Here is a 20,595-nt window from a genome sequence, read left to right as displayed (position 1 = left end):
GAAAGCATTCCCAACAGTGCTGCACCCTACGCAGTTAGGGCTCTGACCTGGGCAGTACTGACATGGAAAGAAAGATCACGAGAATTACAGGGCATTCCCAGACAAGCCACGCTAGGAGAGAAAGCTCAGGAAAGGTGATTTCAAATAACTGGAAATCAACCAAGATGAGGGTTTGGGGAGCTTCTCCATGGAATCCCCACATTGCTATGATTGTCCTTAAAATGAAATTACAAAGAAAAATCTAAAGTAGATCTTAGCCACTGTGGTCAATGACATCTAAGACTTTCTCTGTCTAAAGCGGACATGTGTCCACTTCCTGCCCTCTGACCTCTGAGAAGCTGTCTCCCACAAAATGACAATAACAATAACGCCGCTGCTTATGGCACGGGAAGACACAGCACCTTCAGTTGCAGCTCGCTGGAGTTGTGCAGGATCGGGAACTCGATTTTACAGATTCCATCGTGGGGAATGGTATAATTCATGATGCTGATGTCAGGCGTTTCCTCACTGCTCCACTTTCTCCAGTTGAACTGGGTCACTACTAGGACTAAAGGATCTCTTCTTTCTTCATGAGTTAGTTCATTGCCATCAGAGCGGCTGACCTTCACCTAATGATTAAAACGAAATATTTTTAAGACAGACAACAGGGAAAGCCAAAGAGCTGAGCCTAGTTGATGTAGTTTCCATCTGTCCTGTTCCCAAATGCTAAGTCCACAGCGTTACAGTTATTGAAAGCACCCCAGTCTATGCCCGGTAACCCTTCTCCAGGAAGCCTCGCACACCATAGTCACTGCCTTCTTACTCACATGGCTTCCTTCCCTTCCAAGACCCTTGCTTCATGTCTCTTTATGCTCTATTGTCATTGGCCTGGAAAGAGTGCAGATACTTGAAAAAGACACTTTTCAAGTCCTGCCCTTCAGTTATCAGATAACGAAAATATGGAACATACGACATTGAAATTTCCCCAGGACTCTGATGCTGGGGGACGAGAAAACCCTGGATCAGCCAGAGGGGAAACCTTTCTCCTAGAGTTCCAGTCTGTTAGATATCTTACAGGAGAGACAAGATGGGCCATCGGTTGGTGGGACTGTACCTTGCCATGCCTTGTGACTGCTTAGCTATGCCACCTCTGGCCTCGACTCCAGCCTTGAGTTCGTGACTCCAAAGATGGACTTAGAGGGATGAGGTCGCTGGGTCTCTGTACCTCGTCCCACTGCCCACAACGAATAAATCTCCTTTTGTTTGCTTTTCACCACTAATTTGTCTGCCTTAATTAGCTTCTCAAGCTAAACATGGCTTACTGGGTCCCTAACTATGACCCCCAAGTCTGGTAACACTCTGTGTCCCCTTTGGCTCCTTGTTCTTTTCCTTTCTTCAGACTTTCCACCACTCAGCTGGCTTAGCTTCATAGCTCATAGTGATTGTACCCCAAATTCAGAATTCCCGTCCTCACTCATACTCAGTCGCTCCGTTGAGGAATTCTCTACCTCATACCCAGTCACTTCAAATTCAGTACATTAACTAATCACGCCACCATCATACCTTTCCTGTTCTTACTACCTACCGCCATCCTGACAGACTGGCGATCTCAAGGTGCCCACCTAGCCCCCACCTCCCAAACTCAGTGAGTACCAAGTCTCGTATTTTCTCTGCCCTCCCTCTCCACTCCCATAGCTACCACCACAGGCTAGACTCACTCCTGGCTGCTGCTGCGCTCTTTTCACTGACCTCAAACAGCCCTCCACCAGCACCACTTTCGCCGGATCTCTCCCTCCCCCAGCACTGCTTTCGTGTCATCTCTCCCTCCCGCCAACCCCACACATGCTCTACCCCACCCCCACTCTCACCTCCACCCCACCTGTGATCACAGGCTCCAAGTCCTCTCACTGGCTAAAGCGTAAAGTTCAACACACTCATGAGGTCCTCCAAAGCTCAGGGAGCTTCTCTTTGTTAGCGTTTCCTAACTAAGCTTTGCTTCCAGTTTCATCAAGCAAAGTCCTCAGCTCCAAGTGCCCAGGTCCAGTCACTTTTCTGATTGCAGCCTGATCTTACGGACAGCTTTTTTTTTTATTTATGGTTTATTTAACTTTATTTTATGTGCATTGGTGTGAAGGTGTCAGATCCCCTGCAACTGGATCTTCAGACAGTTGTGAGCTGCCATGCGGGTGCTGGGAATTGAACCCGGGTCCTCTGCAAGAGCAATCAGTGCTCTTAACCACTGAGCCATCTCTCCAGCCCCCTGACAGTTTTATTTTTGTCTTACGTCGTCTTGCTCCCTGCCTCCCACGCCAACATGCAAACATCTAAAATACTACTAATGTTGTTATCATTCAAAGTTTCCTCTTCCATAAAGCATCCCTTAAAAGTCTCCACCCAGACCCCCAACACAAACTTTCCCTCCCTGGGTCTCCCACAGCTTCATAAGCCTGTCCCAGCACCATCCCCAGCCATTGTCAAAATTCAAGTTGGGGAATGGAGCATAAATATGAGCAATGAGCAAATGGCATACAAATGAAAATATTAAAAATAAATACATTATTTTCCATGTTTCTAAATTTATTTTTCTTAATTTATTCAAATACTAAGTATTAATTCAACATTTTTTCTGAAAAAAAAGAACATCCTTAATAATTTTAATGCTATATCTTTGATGAAATTAAAATTTAGTCATTAATAGCAAACTAAAAATTCTGACTGTCACTTCTTCATTAACAAAAGCTTCAATGTTGTAATCCATATCAAAAAAAAACTGCTGGTCAAGTACATTTTGGGGGAAAAATTTGACTGTTCTGAGAAACCACTATAAAAACATATAAGACAAAGGTCATTCGGGAGCAATTCTCCAAGTTCATCTATCTAAAGAGGAAAGGTAAGAAACCTCCTTTTGACTTAGTTTTAAAGACACTGAACACATGATTTCCTATGGTTTCATTTCACTGAGATTCATGCTTAGGTAATAAATACACCCACTTACAGAGGCTGTGAAGTTGAGAGATGGCTTCAAGACAGTCGCGTAATCAAAAAACTCAATGATGTAATCAAATTGCTTGAAAAACACATTGGCACTGGCGTTTCTTGAGATACCTGTATTGAGGATTGCACCATTTAGAATGTAAAAGCAGTATGTCACCAAAGGCTTGTGTCTGCCTAAGCGTCTTACTGAAGGAGCTGAAGATACCAGGGCACACAAACCTACTTCCGTGATGAGTATGGTCCCAAGAGAAGTTCAGAATTCTAGCAGGTTAGTCTCCCTCAGTAGTTTGTACACCAAATACAGACCAAATACATTTTGTTTCTTGGGTCAATCGAACAGTCTGTTAAACTAGTAATAACAGATTCCAAACAATTAACTTTTATGTTCTTAAAATAAGAAACTGTCTAGGAACAGGTGACATTTTGGAGTAAGTGGCAAAGGAGAAAAGAGAGAAGAAGCCAGTCTGCTGAAAATGTAGGCCTCCTGTGTGTTTTTCTTATGAAACACCCTACAAGTTAAAGCTTTCAACACTAAATAACTTCCCTAGAAGCAACGAGAAGGCTAGCACAGTGGACAGCTAACAGACAGCACAGGATTTTACCTTTCGTTGTGGCCACAAACCTGTGAGCGATTCCGTTACGGTAGCTACAATCTCTATGGGCCCAGGGATGGCCAGGTCCCGGTGCACAAAGTGCTCATCCGAGAAATCCAGCACCTCCTTCATCTCTTTATCATAGAAAGAGAAGTTGGCGGATCCATTTATCTGTTTTGTTTAAAAAATTCCATTTTACTTTTCTCTTTAGGAATTTAAACTCCAGAAATAAAACTCAAGCTGAGTCACATTCGATAGTCGCGCGTCACTTTGTCCACTCGTCCAATGCTAGAAAGTTCCTGTCTTTTCTTAGGGTCTTATTTTGGTAATTCTGCACAAAACTTTATTTTTAGGGAAAAAACGTTACATTTTCCATACTATGATCTGATTCATAATTCTTTATACCTTCTATCATACATTATGTTGAAAATGGGAGTAATCTTTCAAAAAGGGCTACATTTTCCTGTGGTTCCTATAATTAGTCTCTGTTGTTAGCTCATTTTTACTCGTGAGACAGAATCTGACAGCTGGTCTGTTGTACTAGATGGCAGAGGCTGGTCTAGAACTACTGAGCCCCCGTCTGCCACCTCAGGGGTGGAAATAACAGGTGTGCGCTACCACAACCAGCTAAGTTCTATTTTTTAATCAAGATTAAAATATCTCTGTTGTAAAGAGAAAAATATCTGCAAATGTTACCTCAAAGGTTTTTGTGATATTTTTCTTCTCTCTCCAAACGGATAAAGATAAAAACGTAAGTTTTACATGTCCCTTCACCGGCTTCCCATATGTATACCTGGAAAACAATTTTTTAAAAAAAATGTTATATTATTGCATTTTCAATTTGTTGGTGTCGGAGAAAAACAGCAAAAATATCACTTTCAATAAGCAGACACGAGCAATTCAACAGAAAAGAATTACATTAAAAATACACCTCTCCTACAATTTAAAAAAAAGAAAAGGCACAAGTCAGTCATATTAGCACTGTAATTCCAGCAGTCAGAAAGCTGAGACAGGACAAATTCAAGGCTGGGCTAGGCTACTTCTCAACCCTCTGTCTATGTAAACATAGAACAGAAAGGAAAACACTAAGAACGAGGAATGTTCTTGGCAAATGGTGATGCTTCAGATTAGTTCTCCAAATGGAACTCAGAACTAGAGCATCTAAAATCAGTTCAAACACTGTCTGTCCATCATCTTCGCCCACTTAGAGGACATGGAGGAATCACCAGCGTTACAGAAAGGTGCGCTGAGCTCTAAAGGCTGAAAAATCTTACAACACTGGACTGGCCACCACCTGCATGTCTACAAACTTCACAGTCTGTAAAAATGTTTAAATGTTAGTTGAAGTTATAATCACCATAGCTGATTGTCACATGTCCCAGGATTCACCAGTAAGGGATTATCAGATCTTAGACTATAGAGTACCAAATGCACACATATATAGCTACCAAAACATCTGACAATTTTTTTGCAAGGAAACTTTAGATAATATGTTTTAACCATCACTTCAAACTCATCTTCTTGTGTCAAATTTCACTGTCTGCCACTTCACAGTCTTTACTTAATTCCCTTAATTATTCCCACTCATAGTACAGACCGTTCTTCATGTATAAGAAAGGCAATCTTCAATAAATCACTTTACAGCCAGAAAATCTTTTTAAAATGTGTTTGCTTGGTTCCTCCATTCTCTATTTTAATCACTGGTCTTTTTGCTTTGCATTTTACGAATTGTAATGGTAAACTCACGTTGCCTCAATCACGTTTCTCAATACAGAAATAATCTCTCCTCTGACCAAACTCCAAAGCAAATACAGAAGCTTCCAAATGATGAGGAAGGAAAAAAGAAATCCACCTTCAAATATACCATCCTTCCAAACAAAAGCAGCGATGTTAGTAGGGACCTGGCTGGGAACCACAGTGCCAAAATTCCTCACCCAAGGCCTCGGCATCTGGCGTGCTCTCTGTCAGTACAGGCAGAGCCAGAATGCCAAGATGTTATATTTTAAAACGGTCATATCATGTGATAGCTCGGAGTACTTTAAAATAGTAACTTAATATATGCTTAAACACAATTTATTTTTTTTTAATTCTGGTTTAAATCTAAAGCCAGGTCTACAGAAATGGCTCTGTGGTTAAAAATATTTTTCCATTCTACGACATCTCCCCAGAAACCTGACAAGGCATGACATAAGCCCCTCCGTCACTAGTCCATGGGAAACATTTTAAGAGTGGCAGCTTGAAGCAGAGTTATGGATGCAAAGACTTGTAGAGATGTCCTGGGCTAAATGAAGTACTGCAGGCATTTGCTTACTGTACATTAGGGTCTCTTTAAAAAGCAAAACCTTGCGCTACCATTCTTAAGCGAGTACAGAGCTTTTATTTATTTCCTTACTTACTTACTTATTTATTTATTTATTTATTTTTGTTTTTTGAGACAGGGTTTCTCTGTGTAGCTTTGGAGTCTGTCCTGGAACTAGCTCTGTAGACCAGGCAAGCCTCGAACTCATGGAGACTCGCCTGCCTCTGCCTCCCGAGTGCTGGGATTAAAGGCGGGCGCCACCACTGCCCAGCTTGTGTACAGAGCTTTCTGTGATGCTGTTTGACAACAGTGTAGAGCCACTCCAAAAGAAAGCTGCAACTTACTTTGCTGTGACAGTTCCACTTAAGTTCTTAGCGTTCAGAGAGCAATACAACGGGGTCTGCAAGGTAACTTCGAACTTCGGTAACACTAGAAAAGAAGAGCAATCTTCTGAGGACTCTGTTTTACCAGCATCTTCAGTTCAACCATATAAAGAGTTGTTCTAACTAGTTGATAATATTTCTGGAACTTGGATTTATTCACACACGTTAACTTAAATTTAAAAGCCCTTTATGCAATTCAAAATTAGAAATACTAAGTCAAACTTTATATAATAATGAGATGACTTTTGCTTGGTGGCTTTATCTTTATTTACTATTTATTTACTTATCCATTTTGCCTGCGTGTGTGAGTGCCAGAGTGTATGCGTGTGCATTACATGTGTGCAGGAGGAGCCTGGGGAGAGGAGAAGACACTGACTCCCCGGGAACTGGAACTTACAGGAGACTGTGAGCCATTGTATGGGTGCTGGGAACCAAACCTGCTCCCTCTACAAGACAAGAAGCATTCTTAACCATTGAACCATCTCTATGCCTACCATAAAATGTTTTACAATTAATATTATTTTAAATAGAGTAATCTACTGTTGGCCGAGGCTGCTTGTTCATTTCCTTCGTCTAAAATCTTGTTTTACTATTTAGGCAAAACTTAAAACTTATTATTAATCAACTTTCTTTTTCTTACATGAAGTCTTAGAAATCTGACATGGATTTTACAAATACAACACACATATATAACTCTATTGGGACCAGATATATGTCAAGAACTATACACCTGCATATGGCAAGGACTTTGGGTGACACACATAGTTCCAGATGTGTCAGAACAGTATGGCCAGCATAAGCTAAGAGTAGCTTTTATCAATTTTACTAATTGGTTGGAAAAAATCAAAAATTAAATATGTGGTAATGCATAAGTTTAGTACATGGCAGCAGCATTCACTTACATATTCTCTGTGTCTGCTGCATTCTACAGAGGCAAAGATGAGCAATTACAGCAATTACCCAAGGCCTACAGAGACCAAAATGCTACTTTTCGTTCCACTACAGGAAAATATTTTGCTGGTCCCTGTTCTAGGCCATGACATATTTTCACATCCGTGAAAATACCATGGGAAACATAGGATCTGGAGACACAAAAATGTAACAACCTATGCTTCAGAATTCTTTGACCTAAATTAAGAGTGATCATTAACTGTTATGTAACTAAAGTTAAAAGGTTCACCTACAAACTCAAAGCCACTATTTAATTTATCAGCTATTAGAGAGGCCTTGGACTTTTTCTCATGTCTACCTTCTTTCTAGCCACCGACTAAAACAGCTGGATCCACTACTTTGATCTGTGTGCATAAAATGTAATAAGGAATCTTCAAGAAAATGACTTTCCTGAGTTAAAAGCCCTGTCTCCACTGTGTTAAGCAAATCAAGATATAGAAAATGACCCGTGTCAAACTGGCATATTTTTTTGTGGTGCTAGGAACTGAACCCAAGAGCTGCCCAGGCTCTCAACTGAACCATGTCCCCAACTCCAATGTCCAGTTTTCAAAGAATCAAAAAGTTTTACTATTTTATAAATACAGCAGGATGGGGCGAGTCAGGAGACAAGACAATAACCACTAATTTGAGGCTAGCCTGATCTGTAAATCAAGTTCCAAACAGTACTACAGAAAAAATAAAAAATTTTTAAAAAAAAGCAGTCTGGAGAGATGACTCAGCAGTTAAGAGCACTGATTACTCTTCCAGAGGACCCAGGTTTTATCCCAAGCATCCCCACATGATGGCTAACAACCATCTGTAAGTCCAGTTCCAAGGGGATCCAACAGCCTCTTCTGGCTTCCACAGGCTCTGCACATATGTGGTACACAGACATACATAAAGACAAAGCATTTATACACATAAAATAAAAGCAATAAATCCCAAAAAACAAAAGAGAAAAAATAAAAATAAATAAAAACAGAGAAAGAAAAATTGTCATTAGAACTGACTTTGGAATGTTAGATACTTTGCCTACTTTTTTCTTTATAACGAAATTTCAGAACATTACAAAGAAATGTATGTTTGATCCTACAAGGAATACTAAAGTTTTAACTTTATTGGGATTTTTATTTTAAGTAGCATGTCTCTTGAAAATTTCTCATCTCTATAGAAAGTAATAAATGGGTGTTTTCTTCCTTCAAAATACATTGAGGAACTCTTACCATATTCCAAGACCTCAAATGATTGATAATACTGCTGATCCTATTGTGAAGACAAGACAAAAACCAAACGAGAGTTAGTTTATTTTGTTCTCTTATCTGTATAAAATACTTAGAAAATAATTTTTGAATTACATATAACGCTTTAAAGATCGAAACCATTCATCTTAATCTGTAGAAATTTATTTTTGGTCAACTTCAGTACCAAGCTTGTGAGACAGAGTTTTTCCTCCCAAATTGTTCACATAAAAAGGTTACCTCCCTAATTATAAATCATTTAAACAAACTGTTTAATCTGACTTACATTACTTACAAAACAAAAATTAGGTTAAAGAGTTTATAAATTTATGAAGTCATGATAATACATACCAAGCTAACAGAAAATAACTTAAAGTTTGTTTTGGATATGACTTTTTTAAAAACATGTGAAAAATGAAATTACTCATAATTAAAACACTTACAAATAATCAAGAAGTCAAAGTTATCATGAACCAACACATTCTACCTTCTAACTCCTTGAATTATTCTCTACTGTAACATTTAAATCAATACATCCTACCCAACTTTAACAGATTCATTAATTAATCTCTTTTCCAAAATTCACAAGAAAACTTACAATCCTAGCTATGTAGTCTAAATAGCAAAAGCCACGGTCAAAGAGCTACGTGATTTGACTGGGAACTTGCACTCTAAAGTTGGTCTTCTGTGCTTATCAGAGCAAACAGAGCAGCAATGAGAAAACAGTAGCTTTCCTAGAAATCACAACTAATCCAAAGCGTCTGTGTTAAGATTATTTTAAGGCATGGTCTTTCTCCTCTCTCTCCCCTCTCTCCTCTCCACCCCCTCTCTCTAGCCCAGGACAACCTGGAACAGGTTATGTAGTCCAGGTTAAGCTATAATTAATGATAATCCTCCAGCCTCAGCCTCCCATAGATACCACACCTAGTTCATTTTACTTAACCTTAAAGAAAAGATACAGTTCACTTCAAAATATAAAGCAAATCTCCGCACGCTGACAAAATAGCTGTCTAGGTCTGGAATGTAGATCCGTGGCAGAGCACATGAAAAGCACTTATCAATCTCTGGGGCTTAATTGCCAATGCTGAAAGGAAGAGAGCTGTTTAAAGTTTATCATCATTGAAAGGTTATACTAAATAGGGGTGGAGAGATGGCTCAGTGTTTAAGAGCATTTACTGCTCTTCCAAAGGACTTGTTTGTTTTCTGGTATCTATAGTCAGGTGACTCACAAGCTCCTGTAATTCTAGCTTCACTTCTGATGCCCTCTTCTGGCCTCTGTGAGCAACTGCACACTCACATATACATACCTCCCTCCACATGTACATATGTGTGTGTACATACACACATGCATAGTGACATAATTTGAAATAAATCTTCATATATATATATATATATATATATATATGTATATATATATATATATATATACCCATCCTGAATAAATGTGTTATTTGGATCAGCCTTAAGAATCTCCATCTTGATGATCCCTACTTCAATTGTTGGCATATCACATATAGAAATAGTATAAGCTGCATGATTCTGATTCACTATACTTTGTTATCTTCAAAAACAAAATGAAGAAGGTATTTGTTGCCTGGCTTATCCAGGAAGATATAAAATTAACATCTGTCACCAAACTTATATGGCAACAATAGGCCACAAACTGCCCCAAACAAGGTCATGATGAGTAAAATGAGTTTATCATTTTAATGATTTATTTAATAAATTATTTATTTAATAATTTATTTGTTATATTTTATCAGTGTTGCCTGCATATATGTCTGTGTAAAGGTGTCAGATCTTTGAGTCACAGAGAGTTGTGAGTTGAACCCTGTCAAGTGCTCTTAACCGCTGAGCCATCTCTCCAGCCCTCGTAAAATGAGTTTATTAGAGCTTACTTAGCAGATAACTAAAGAGAACTGCATTTTTCAGAAATTGCCTCCACTACCACCACTAAGTTCCTATACTACAGGACTCTAAGATCACAGTAGAATTGATACAAATCTGCACACAGGACCCTACCTAGTGTTAAAAAAAAAAATGCAAGCTCAGACAACAGAGTGATACCCAATTTTAAAAAGTAGAAATGACAGCTGGGCGGTAGTGGCACACGCCTTTAACCCCAGCATTCGGGAAGCAGAGGCAGGTGGATCTCTGTGAGTTTGAGGCCAGCCTGGTCTACAAGAACTAGTTCCAGGACAGGCTCCAAAGCTACAGAGAAACCCTGTTTCGAAGGGAAAAAAAAAAAGTAGAAATGAACCAGACATGGTGGTGCACATTTTAGTCGCAGTGTTCGGGAGAAAGACGCAGGTAGATCTCTGAGTTCAAGACCAGCCTGACCTACAGGGAGGGCTACACAGAGAAACCCTGACCCAAAACAACGACAGCAAGAAGAATAAATGAGTACAAGCTCAAACACTGTAAGGTGCAGACAAAGCCTGACTCTGTTTACAGCCTGTCTAATCAAGGATTCTGATGGTCTCAGCAAACATGTCCAACCATGGGGAAAGTCACTTGTTTTGTTGCAGTCTGGCACACAGAAGAGCTGACTGGTGGCTTGCTACAAGGGGGAGTCACTGAATGGGATCCAGAGAACTAGTCTCTTTTCAGTAATTCGGCTATGTTGCCCCATTTGCTGATGAACAATTCTAGTCTATGAAACGGTTTCTTTACTACTGAGGCCAAGACAAACAAGCACGAGGGGCTCAGCTTTTGGAGCATTCGCTCTTCCAGAGGACCTGGATTCAACTCCCAGCACCCACGTGGAGGCTCACAACCACATATAACTCTGGTTCCACAAGTTCCAGTGTCCTCTACTGACTTCCAAGGGCACCAGACATGTACGTGGTACACATGCCTATATACCGGTAAGACATTTTATACATCAAATAAATCTTTAAAGGTTTAAATTTAAAAGTTAGTTAGCATGGGGAATGAGATGTTCTCTGTTGAGTTAATCATACAGCAAACAGTAACTAGTACATGAAAAACAACACATGAGTTTTGTAGTTTTTGTTTTCCTTTTTTTTTTTTTAACTGTTGTTTCTATAGTAATGACTCCTAAATCATCATCTCTAGCCCCAGTCACAGCTGAGAGATTCAGGTTCAAATCCCCTTGCTGTCATGTCCTCCCAAATGTCCTGGGTTTGTTTCTCCGGGTGGAGCTTCTTCCCTGCAACCCTCCCCCCACACCCCAGTCATTCAGCATGCCCCTTCTCTGCTACAGCATCCTGTGCCCTGTTTAACATAATATGCATAATCATTTGCTGTGCTCCACCCTCTTTAAGAAACTGAAATCCTTGGGGCACAGTCAAGCAGGCTGTTGATGTCTGTTGAATGAATTCATGTATAAGCATGACCTACTTGACTCTTGTCCCCAGGCCAATGGCTATAGCTCTTGAGGAGCCCCAGTTATCAGACAGTATCTCTTCTGGGATCTTAAAATAACTTTCTCCTGTAAAGTGTCAGGCTGCCTTGAGGAGGCAAGCAACAGAAAAGGAACCATGACTGTGTTCTCAGTTTCCAGAGAACCAATGCCACAGAGAAGCAGAAGCCATGCCAAAGGAAACTGAAGAAAAAGAAGCCAAGTCCTTCCCTCCCTTATCCCTTTAATCATGATAGTAAATTAAGAAATCATTTCATAACTGCATGCTTTCTGAGACACATTTTCCCAATGTGTTTACAAGTTGCAAAATAAATTATTCTGCTGACCAAAGAATCTGGGAAACAAAAATAAATTTTGCAACATATTGTCTGTTAGATAGTCAAGAAGCTAGATCAGTTTTTTCAATGAGTTTAGTTTTTATAAAACTCTTTTACAAAATAGATATTCAAAAATGGTAGAAGAGAGCCAAGCACAGTGACACACAACTGAAACCTCACCACTGCGGGGCTGAGATGGGGGAATCACAAGTTTGAAGTAGACCAGCCTAAGCGATAAAAGAATTCCAGGCCAGTCTGGATTGCACAGGAAGGCCTTGTAACAAAGGGGAAATGGTAGAAAAGACTGAAACAGCTAAAGTTAATAACAACTTTGACAGTCAGCAGCCATTTGTACCATATATAATCAGAAAAAACAAAGTCTGTGTACTAATGGTCTGACTGATGATCTAACACAGGGATCCACATTTTTTTTTTCCGGTAAAGAGTCAGACAGGCCAGACACTAAATGTTTTAAACCGTGGAGTCCAGATGGTCCCTGTGCCAGCTATACTACAGTGTCAACATACTGAAAACACATATTATGAGATCTGGAATGGTAATCCTCCAGCATCGTTCTTTATGCTCAGAATCGCTTTGACTATCTGGGGTCTTTTGTAGTTCTGTAAATTTTAGGATTTTGTTTGTTTGTTTTCTGTTTCTGTGGAGAATGTTATGGAGACTTAGGGGATTGCATTGAATCTATAAGTTGTGGGAAACGGGAAGCCCTCGTTTGGTATTAGTGGAATTGCAAATTAGTGCAGCCACTCTGGAAATCAATGTGGAGAATTCTCAAAAATCTAAACAAATCCACCATAAGACCCAGCTGTTCATTACTTCTTGTGATACGTTCGAAGGACTTGACATTCTACTCTACGGGTAACCGTTCAGTCTCAGCTAGAAAGTGGCAACAACCTGAAATGCCCTTCAGTTGATGAATGGAGAATAAAATATTATATACACCGTGGAATGCTATTGAACTTCAAAGAAAACAAAATTCGTAGGTAAATGATGAATCTAGAAAAGATGATTATTAGCCAGATTTTGTGGTTCATGACTTTAATCCCAGCACTTGGGAAGCAGAGGCAGACAGATCTCTTAGTTGAAGGCCAACCTGATCTACAAATTCAGTTCCAGGGCAGCTCAGGTTACACAGAGAAACCCTGTCTTGAAAAACATAAACAAAAAGAAAAGCAAGAGAAGATAATATTGAGCGGGGTAACCCAGACCTAGAAAGATAAATGCTGTGTGTGTGTGTGTGTGTGTGTGTGTGTGTGTGTGTGTGTGTGTGTTAAATGAGCTTAAGACACTTGAGTTGACAATGCTCCGCCTGAGAGCCGCAGACCTCCTAACAAGAGCCCTGCACTAGGCATGAGAAATCCTTTTGTGATCTTGGTCAGGACAGTGCAAGAGTCCCAAGATAACACAGGCTATGGCTATTGTCCTGGGCTGTCTTCCTATTAGCTAAATCCCTATTGCTGAAGACACCATGTACTTCAGACACAGGACTCAAAAAAAATAAATAAATAAAGCTGGATCTGACCAGAAAACCTCCTCCTCCCCAAGTCAGTTTTGATAGCACCAAATGGTGCTATGCAAAGTGCCAAAGCAGGAAAATCCATAGTCCTACCCAACTCTGAATCACATGCCTATGAGCCACTACAGTGATCAGGATAACAAGATACACCTAAAAGTGCAATCGTGCCTCTTAGGCCTTGGCAGGAACCACAGCTGTCTAATTGGACTCGCGGCCCACTTCACAAGAGGGAAATCCTAGAAGGCTAGGAAGGTCATAGATCCCAGAGGAGAATCTATTCCTGCCACCTTACTAGACCAGCATAACTCCCAATGGCATCCTAAAGAATTGTCCTTGTGCTGGCAGAAGGCAGAGGCAAGCTACACAGATAAACTCTGTCACGAGGAAAGAAAGAAAGAAAGAAAGAAAGCGAGAGAGAGAGAGAGAGAGAGAGAGAGAGAGAGAGAGAGAGAGAGGGAGGGAGGGAGGGAGGGACGGAGGGAGGGGGAGGGACGGAGGGAGGAAAGGAAAGGAAAGGAAAGGAAAGGAAAGGAAAGGAAAGGAAAGGAAAGGAAAGGAAAGGAAAGGAAAGGAAAGAAGGAAGGAGGAGGGAGGGAGGGAGGGACGGAGGAAGGAAGGAAGGAAGAAAGGAAGGAAGGAAGGAAGGAAGGAGGGAGGGAGGGAGGGAGGGAGGGAGGGAGGGAGGGAGGGAGGGAGGAAGGAAGAAAGGGAGGGGGAGGGACGGAGGGAGGGAGGAAGGGAGGGAAGGAGGGAGGAAGGAAAGGAAGGGAAGGGAAAGGAAAGGAAAGGAAAGGAAAGGAAAGGAAAGGAAAGGAAAGGAAAGGAAAGGAAAGGAAAGGAAAGGAAAGGAAAGGAAAGGAAAGGAAAGGAAAGGAAGAAGGAAAAAGAAGAAGAAGGAAGGAAGGAAGGAAGGAAGGAAGGAAGGAAGGAAAAAGAAAGAAAGAAAGAAAGAAAGAAAGAAAGAAAGAAAGAAAACTTTTTAGGATGGACTTACTCTTCAGCATGCTGACTTACACTCTAAGAAAGGAATTAATTAAATTCATTTCCAAATTATTCTGTATTAGTTCTAGCAAATTAAACTAAGTTTGACTAAACAAAAAACAATGGCAAAACACAAGTAACTGATAACCTCATCTTTTATAGGACATACAAATTTCTTTCAATAATTTTCATAAAATTGAGAAGAATTTAATATACTTCAAAACGAGTCTTTAAGCTAAGTATAACTGAACAAATGAAGTCCCAATCACTCTGTCAGACACTGGAGGGAAGGGCTGATCTGGGACACTTGAGTCTACCAAGCAGAAACTTTCCAGTCAAGGGAACACTTAGCTCATCGGTTTCCTCTGAGCTCCTCTTTCCCCAGATGGACGCTAACTCACAGCAAAGTGTTCCCATGGAGAGAAAGCACATACATTCACTCACAGTACATGGATTAGATCTATGTCTAAGTCAAAAACAGGGAGAAAAAAAGATCCAGGAGATAGTCTCAGCAATTGCTGTAGTCTGCCTAGACTCCTGTCCCAGAATAAATAGTGCACGGTAGGAGTGTATACTGTGGGAATGAGACAATTGAAGATGAAGACTTTAGTCCATTACCCCTCTTCAAAACAGAAAAACAGATGCCAGACTAAACTATAGACTGGTAGCACAGACACTGTTGAAACCATCTCAGGCTACTGAAAAGTCTCTCTGATGATGAGACTCTTCTCTCCCCCTCCCCCTCCCCGGCTCTCTCTCTTCCCCTCTCTCTCGCTGTATGAAAGTCAAAGGACAACTTGTAAAAGTTGGTTCCCAGACAATATCAGGAGTATTGAGTGTGAGGGCCACAGACAGGACTTGACTCCCTCCTCCTCCGTGTGGGTTCCATGATTCAAAGCCAAGCAGCTATGCTTGCTAACAAGCATCTTTAACACTGAACCATCTAGTCAACCCTGCAACTACTTTCCACCTAAAGATTAAAGAAAACTGAATTTTTCACATGATTGTACACAAAGAGGTATTAAAATGGAACTATTTCAGACTAGGTTTTGGTCTCTGCCCCAAGACAATGGATACAACCACATCCACATTGGAAAACAAAGTGCAAGACACTCTGTGGGACTTGTAAAGGGTTACAGGACCTGACCTTACAATTCTCACCCCTTCATCTATGTAAAGGACATAAAAGAGCCAAGAGGAAGATAAACTATGGAGAATTTTAGGAGAATGGTCCCAGGGAAGCAGTACTGACAGACAGCTCCCCCCAACTCGCCAGGGAGTCGCTCACCCCTTACTTCAAACCTAGAGAAAGGTTCTTCAGTAAAACAATCCAGCAAGTTGGATGTGTCCTTGGGAGTCTCTTCAAATGACCACTCATATGCTCTTGGAACACTTGAAAAACTAAAGAGAATTTATTTGCTGGCCCGCTACAAGGAACAGCAGAGCCAAGAGTATATGCTGTGTCTGGCAGTGGTGGTGCACACGTGTAATTCCAGCACACGGGAGGCAGAGGTCGGTGGATCTCTCAGTTCAAGACCAGTTTGGTCTACAGAGAAAATTCCAGGACAGCCATGGCTACCTAGAAAAAAACCCATCTCAAAAAACCAAAGAAAGAAAAGGAAACAAAAAATATGCTGTGTTAGGGGTGGTCTGCACCACCTGAATGCTGAAAATCAAAGAAGGCATTAGAAATTTCCCTCAACTGGATTTCCAGAACATGAAAATCATCACAGGTGTGCTCTACACAGATCAAAACTACTTCAGGCTAGGTGAGGCCATGTCAAGAGAAAAAGAAGGAGGGGTGTGTGTGCACTCTGGGTGCATGAGAGCTGAAGGAGGGGTTATGAGCTGCCAATCAATGGAGACTGACAAAATAGCTCCCAGCAATAACAAAGAGTGTCAAGAATTCTACAAACTAGTTCAAAGGAGAAAAGGTGCTACTAGTGGTGGCTCAGGCCTTCAATGTCAGCTACTCTAGCGCTGAGGAAGGGGGTCCTGAGTTAAGTTCAAGGACAGTTTGAGTAACTTAATAAGATCCTACCTCAAAAACAAAAAAATAAAAATAAATAGGAGGGAAAAAAAACAAATCACGACTAGCCTAGCCCAGTCGCAGAGGAAGCAAGATAAGAAGACAAGAATGCCTCACTGATGAAAGGTACCAAGCCACATGGCTAACACAGACAAGAGTTATGGGTTAATTTAAGATATAAGAGTTAGTTAATAAGTTATTAAGAAGCCTGAGCTAATAGGCCAAGCAGTTTATAATTAATGTAGGCCTCTGTGTGTTTCTTTGGGACTGAACGGCTGCAGGACCAGATGGGACAGAAACCTCTGTCAACAGAAAGAGGAGGAAGGAAGGAAGAAGGAAGAGGAGAAAGAAGAAGAAAGAAGAAGGAGGAGGGGAGAAGAAGGAAGAAGAGGAGGAGGAGGAGGAGGAGGAGGAGGAGGAAGAAGAAGAAGAAGAAGAAGAAGAAGAAGAAGAAGAAGAACAACAACAACAACAACAACAACAACAACAACAACAACAACAAGCAGCTTTGTTTTAATGTCTAATAAGCAAGCTCAGGAGATTCCAATGTCAGAAGACCACAGTAGCACAATGAACACAGTCAACTATATTTTAGCTTATTCTATGTGTCATCTTTATACATCAAGTAGGAATTTTTTTTTAATCCTTCCCCTTTTTTCCCCTCATCCAATTCAACCTGGTGGATATCCAATATCTTCCACAGCTCCGCACAGAGACTGAATCTTCTTTAACTACCACCACAAGCCTCTGACTCCAGCACATCGCTGCTCTGCTGTCTACAGCTGTGACTGAGCTCAGAGTCTCACTGCACCTCCACCTGCTTTCCCGCCCTCCAAGTCCTGAGGTCCCTTCTAGTCCATCTGCTTGCCACATACACTTACAGAGCTGTGAAGAGTTTAAGCATTCTCTAATAAAAGCCCTCTAGGTTTCAGCAGGGAAAGCTGAAATCCAGCATTGAAATGACTTGCCCCTAGTCCCTCGGCTGAATCCCTAGGGCCCATCTGCAGCTGCCAATCGAGAGCTCTCTGAATTTGTTGCACGAGGGCTGGGGACTTAGAGCATCTTAGGACTCCTAGTTTATTGATCTCTGTATTTGATGTAAGAAGCCAACGACCTCTGGGGACCTCATATCTCCCAATCCAGAGCTCTCTGTATTTGTCACATAAAGCCCACCTCAACTCCTTATTGTAAGTCCATCTCTTGTCACCTTCATGTGTGGTCTTACACATAAGAGAACAGTCCCAGGTTACTGGCATCATTTAAATCCTTACTAACCTGGATATGCTTGAGCCTATGATCTATAAAGTATCAGGCCATCTTCTTCCTCTTTGATTTTTACCATGAAATTGGTTTTTAAAAAAAGCATTAAAATGAACAAAAATCACAATGAAAGCATCATCATATAAAAGTGTACTGAATTTATGCTGACTTACTTGGAGGAATGACAGTCAATAAAAGGACTCGCCCAGTGACTGAAAATGTTTATTAACATTTACATCGCTCTTTCCTTGCTGTGTTTAGAGCCCAAACATCTGTGCTCTAAACCGTAGTTATGATGCACTTCTCTAGGAATTTCAACCTAAATTGAGCAGAGCCATCTATGGTGGGCTTAATAAATAAGAGAGGTCCAGCTGCCACCCTGGAGCCACTGAATCAGAATCACCGAGGCTAGCGCGCAAGTATAATGGCACATTCATCCATCCATCCATCTGGCCTTTCCTTCATCTTCTCCTTCAAAAGGAAATGTGAAGGCACTGTGTTGGAAGTGGGAGGTGCCTTCTCTGTAAGGAGAGTCCGGCCCTGTGAAAAAATGCTTACCAAATATAATCATGTGTAGTTAAAAACTATAACAAACAGGACGGATCGAGTTCGTGGAGACTAAAACTGGAGACGAGGTGGAGAAGTAGAAGCAGATCAAGCAAAGTCTTGGGGAGGCAACAGTGATACACGAATTTTACCCTGCGAGCAAGAAGTGTTTGGAAAGCTTTAAGTTGGAGGATAACATGACCCAAGTACTGTTTAGATTGCATTTCCTGCTGTGTAGAGAATGGGTTGCAAGTATGGAAATAAGCAAATTTGCAGAAGATGACTAAGAGACATTGGTAATATCCAGGGAAACTGTGATGGCAGCTTTGAAAGGAGATGGAGAGCAGGGAAGAAAGAGAAACGAGTCCATCTGAAATGTACATCAGAGTAGATGCCACGGAAGTCGGCGGAGGCTGGATGTCAAGGAGAACGCCAAGGTCACCCGCTAACACAGCCTGAAAGGAGGGCGGAGTATTCCAGTAGAGTGGAGAATGCTGGGGGACAACCAGATATGTGGGGACAATCCCACAGACGATTCGGAGGCCTAGGTGTTCTCAGAGACAAACTTGAGAGTCATTGGCACATAGACAGAGGTTGAGAGCATGCCTATGAGTGAACTTGCCTAAAATGAATTATGAAATGAACTGAAAAGCAAAGTTCACGAAATGCCAACGTGTACACGATGACAAATGATAAAAACAGGAGAACAGGAACCGCAAGCCACCACTTGAGGGACAGGGGTAGTGAAGGCAGAGAGATTAGGTAACTGCTTTTCGCTTTGGAAGACTGACTAGAAAAAGACAGTTACGTCACTGGAGGCAGAAGAAGAGTCAAAAGCTCTGTTTATCATTTCAGTTTACTTGCTCTTTTTAAAGATTCATTTTGTTTTATTCACCCCATTTGTGCTGTCTGGCATCACAGACTTTCCTACCCCTGGCACCTCATCTCTGTTTTCACCCCAAGATTCCCAGCATCACTAACCTCTGACTTCTACGTCTTCAACTTAGACCCCTTCTTCTCCTGGATCTTTCCATAAAACCTACTAAGCTGAATGAAAGCTTCCACACAAAAGACTCACAGGACTGGAGAGACAGCTCAGTGAGTAAGAGCACCGGCTGTTCCTCCAGAGGACCGGGGCTGAAATCCTAGAACCCACATGGCAGTTCACAATCACCTTTAACGCCAGTTTCAGTGAATCCAATGCCCTCTTCTGGCCTCCAAGAGCACTAGACACACATGTGCAAAAACATACATGTAGGCAAAACATCTATATGCATAAAACAGTTTTTATTTTTTTAATGAGGGTTTGGAAGATTGAACAAAGGTTAGTAGCATTGAGTACTCTTCAGAGGACATAGTTTCAGTTCCCAGCACCCACATCAGAGCTCAGCCCTAGCTATAACTCCAGTTCCTGTCTGTGCTTCTGGGAGCACCAGGCATGCACATGGTACACATACATACATGCAACAAGACATTCACACACAGAAAATAAAAATAGATTAATTAAAAATGAAATAAGGGGGCTGGAGAGATGGCTCAGTGGTTAAGAGCATTGCCTGCTCTTCCAAAGGTCCTGAGTTCAATTCCCGGCAACCACATGGTGGCTCACAGCCATCTGTAATGAGGTCTGCTGCCCTCTTCTGGCCTGCAGACATACACACAGACAGGATATTGTATACATAATAAATAAATAAATATTTTAAAAATAAATAAATAAAAATGAAATAAAAAGTAAAAAATGTGCAACAAAACATTCACACATAGAAAATAAAATAAATTAATTAAAAATGAAATAAAAAGTAAAAATAAATCTTATTGTGCCTAGATTATACAACCAGATAGGTGAAAGCTAATCCCTAGTAATATGTTAAACAATACACCTGGATAGTGGCTATCTGAAAACCTATATATCAAAATATGAATCTCCTGGGCTCAAATCCACAACTGAAAGTATGATTATTGCAGCCAAAATCTGAGCCCCCTTGGGAACAAAGTGAGGTGTGAACATGCAATCCACCTGCCTCTCTCAAACTATGTGACAGAGAGGAACCGTCTCCACCAACACGTAATGCAAGTCCTGGGGATCCTGAAATTCAACAAAAGGGGTTATCGTTTAAAAACCGCAAT

At 41.0% G+C, this 20,595-nt stretch overlaps 1 protein-coding gene across 1 annotated transcript in view; it reads right to left on the bottom strand.

The window, feature by feature from the left end:
* Cd109 (CD109 molecule) overlaps positions 1–20,595 on the bottom strand; it is a 119,892-nt gene that overhangs the window by 60,671 nt on the left and 38,626 nt on the right. The window contains exons 6-11 of the mRNA XM_048435719.3: positions 8,402–8,441; positions 6,210–6,294; positions 4,263–4,359; positions 3,596–3,737; positions 2,975–3,084; positions 402–608 (exon numbers count right to left, since the gene is read on the bottom strand). Coding sequence (XP_048291676.3) covers positions 402–608; positions 2,975–3,084; positions 3,596–3,737; positions 4,263–4,359; positions 6,210–6,294; positions 8,402–8,441 — 681 coding nt within the window. The remainder of the gene's footprint in view (positions 1–401; positions 609–2,974; positions 3,085–3,595; positions 3,738–4,262; positions 4,360–6,209; positions 6,295–8,401; positions 8,442–20,595) is intronic.

The sequence above is a fragment of the Myodes glareolus genome, chromosome 4 (genome assembly GCF_982192425.1).
Source record: "Myodes glareolus chromosome 4, mMyoGla1.1, whole genome shotgun sequence".
NCBI lineage: Eukaryota > Metazoa > Chordata > Mammalia > Rodentia > Cricetidae > Myodes > Myodes glareolus.
This window is presented reverse-complemented; position numbering and strand designations above follow the sequence as displayed.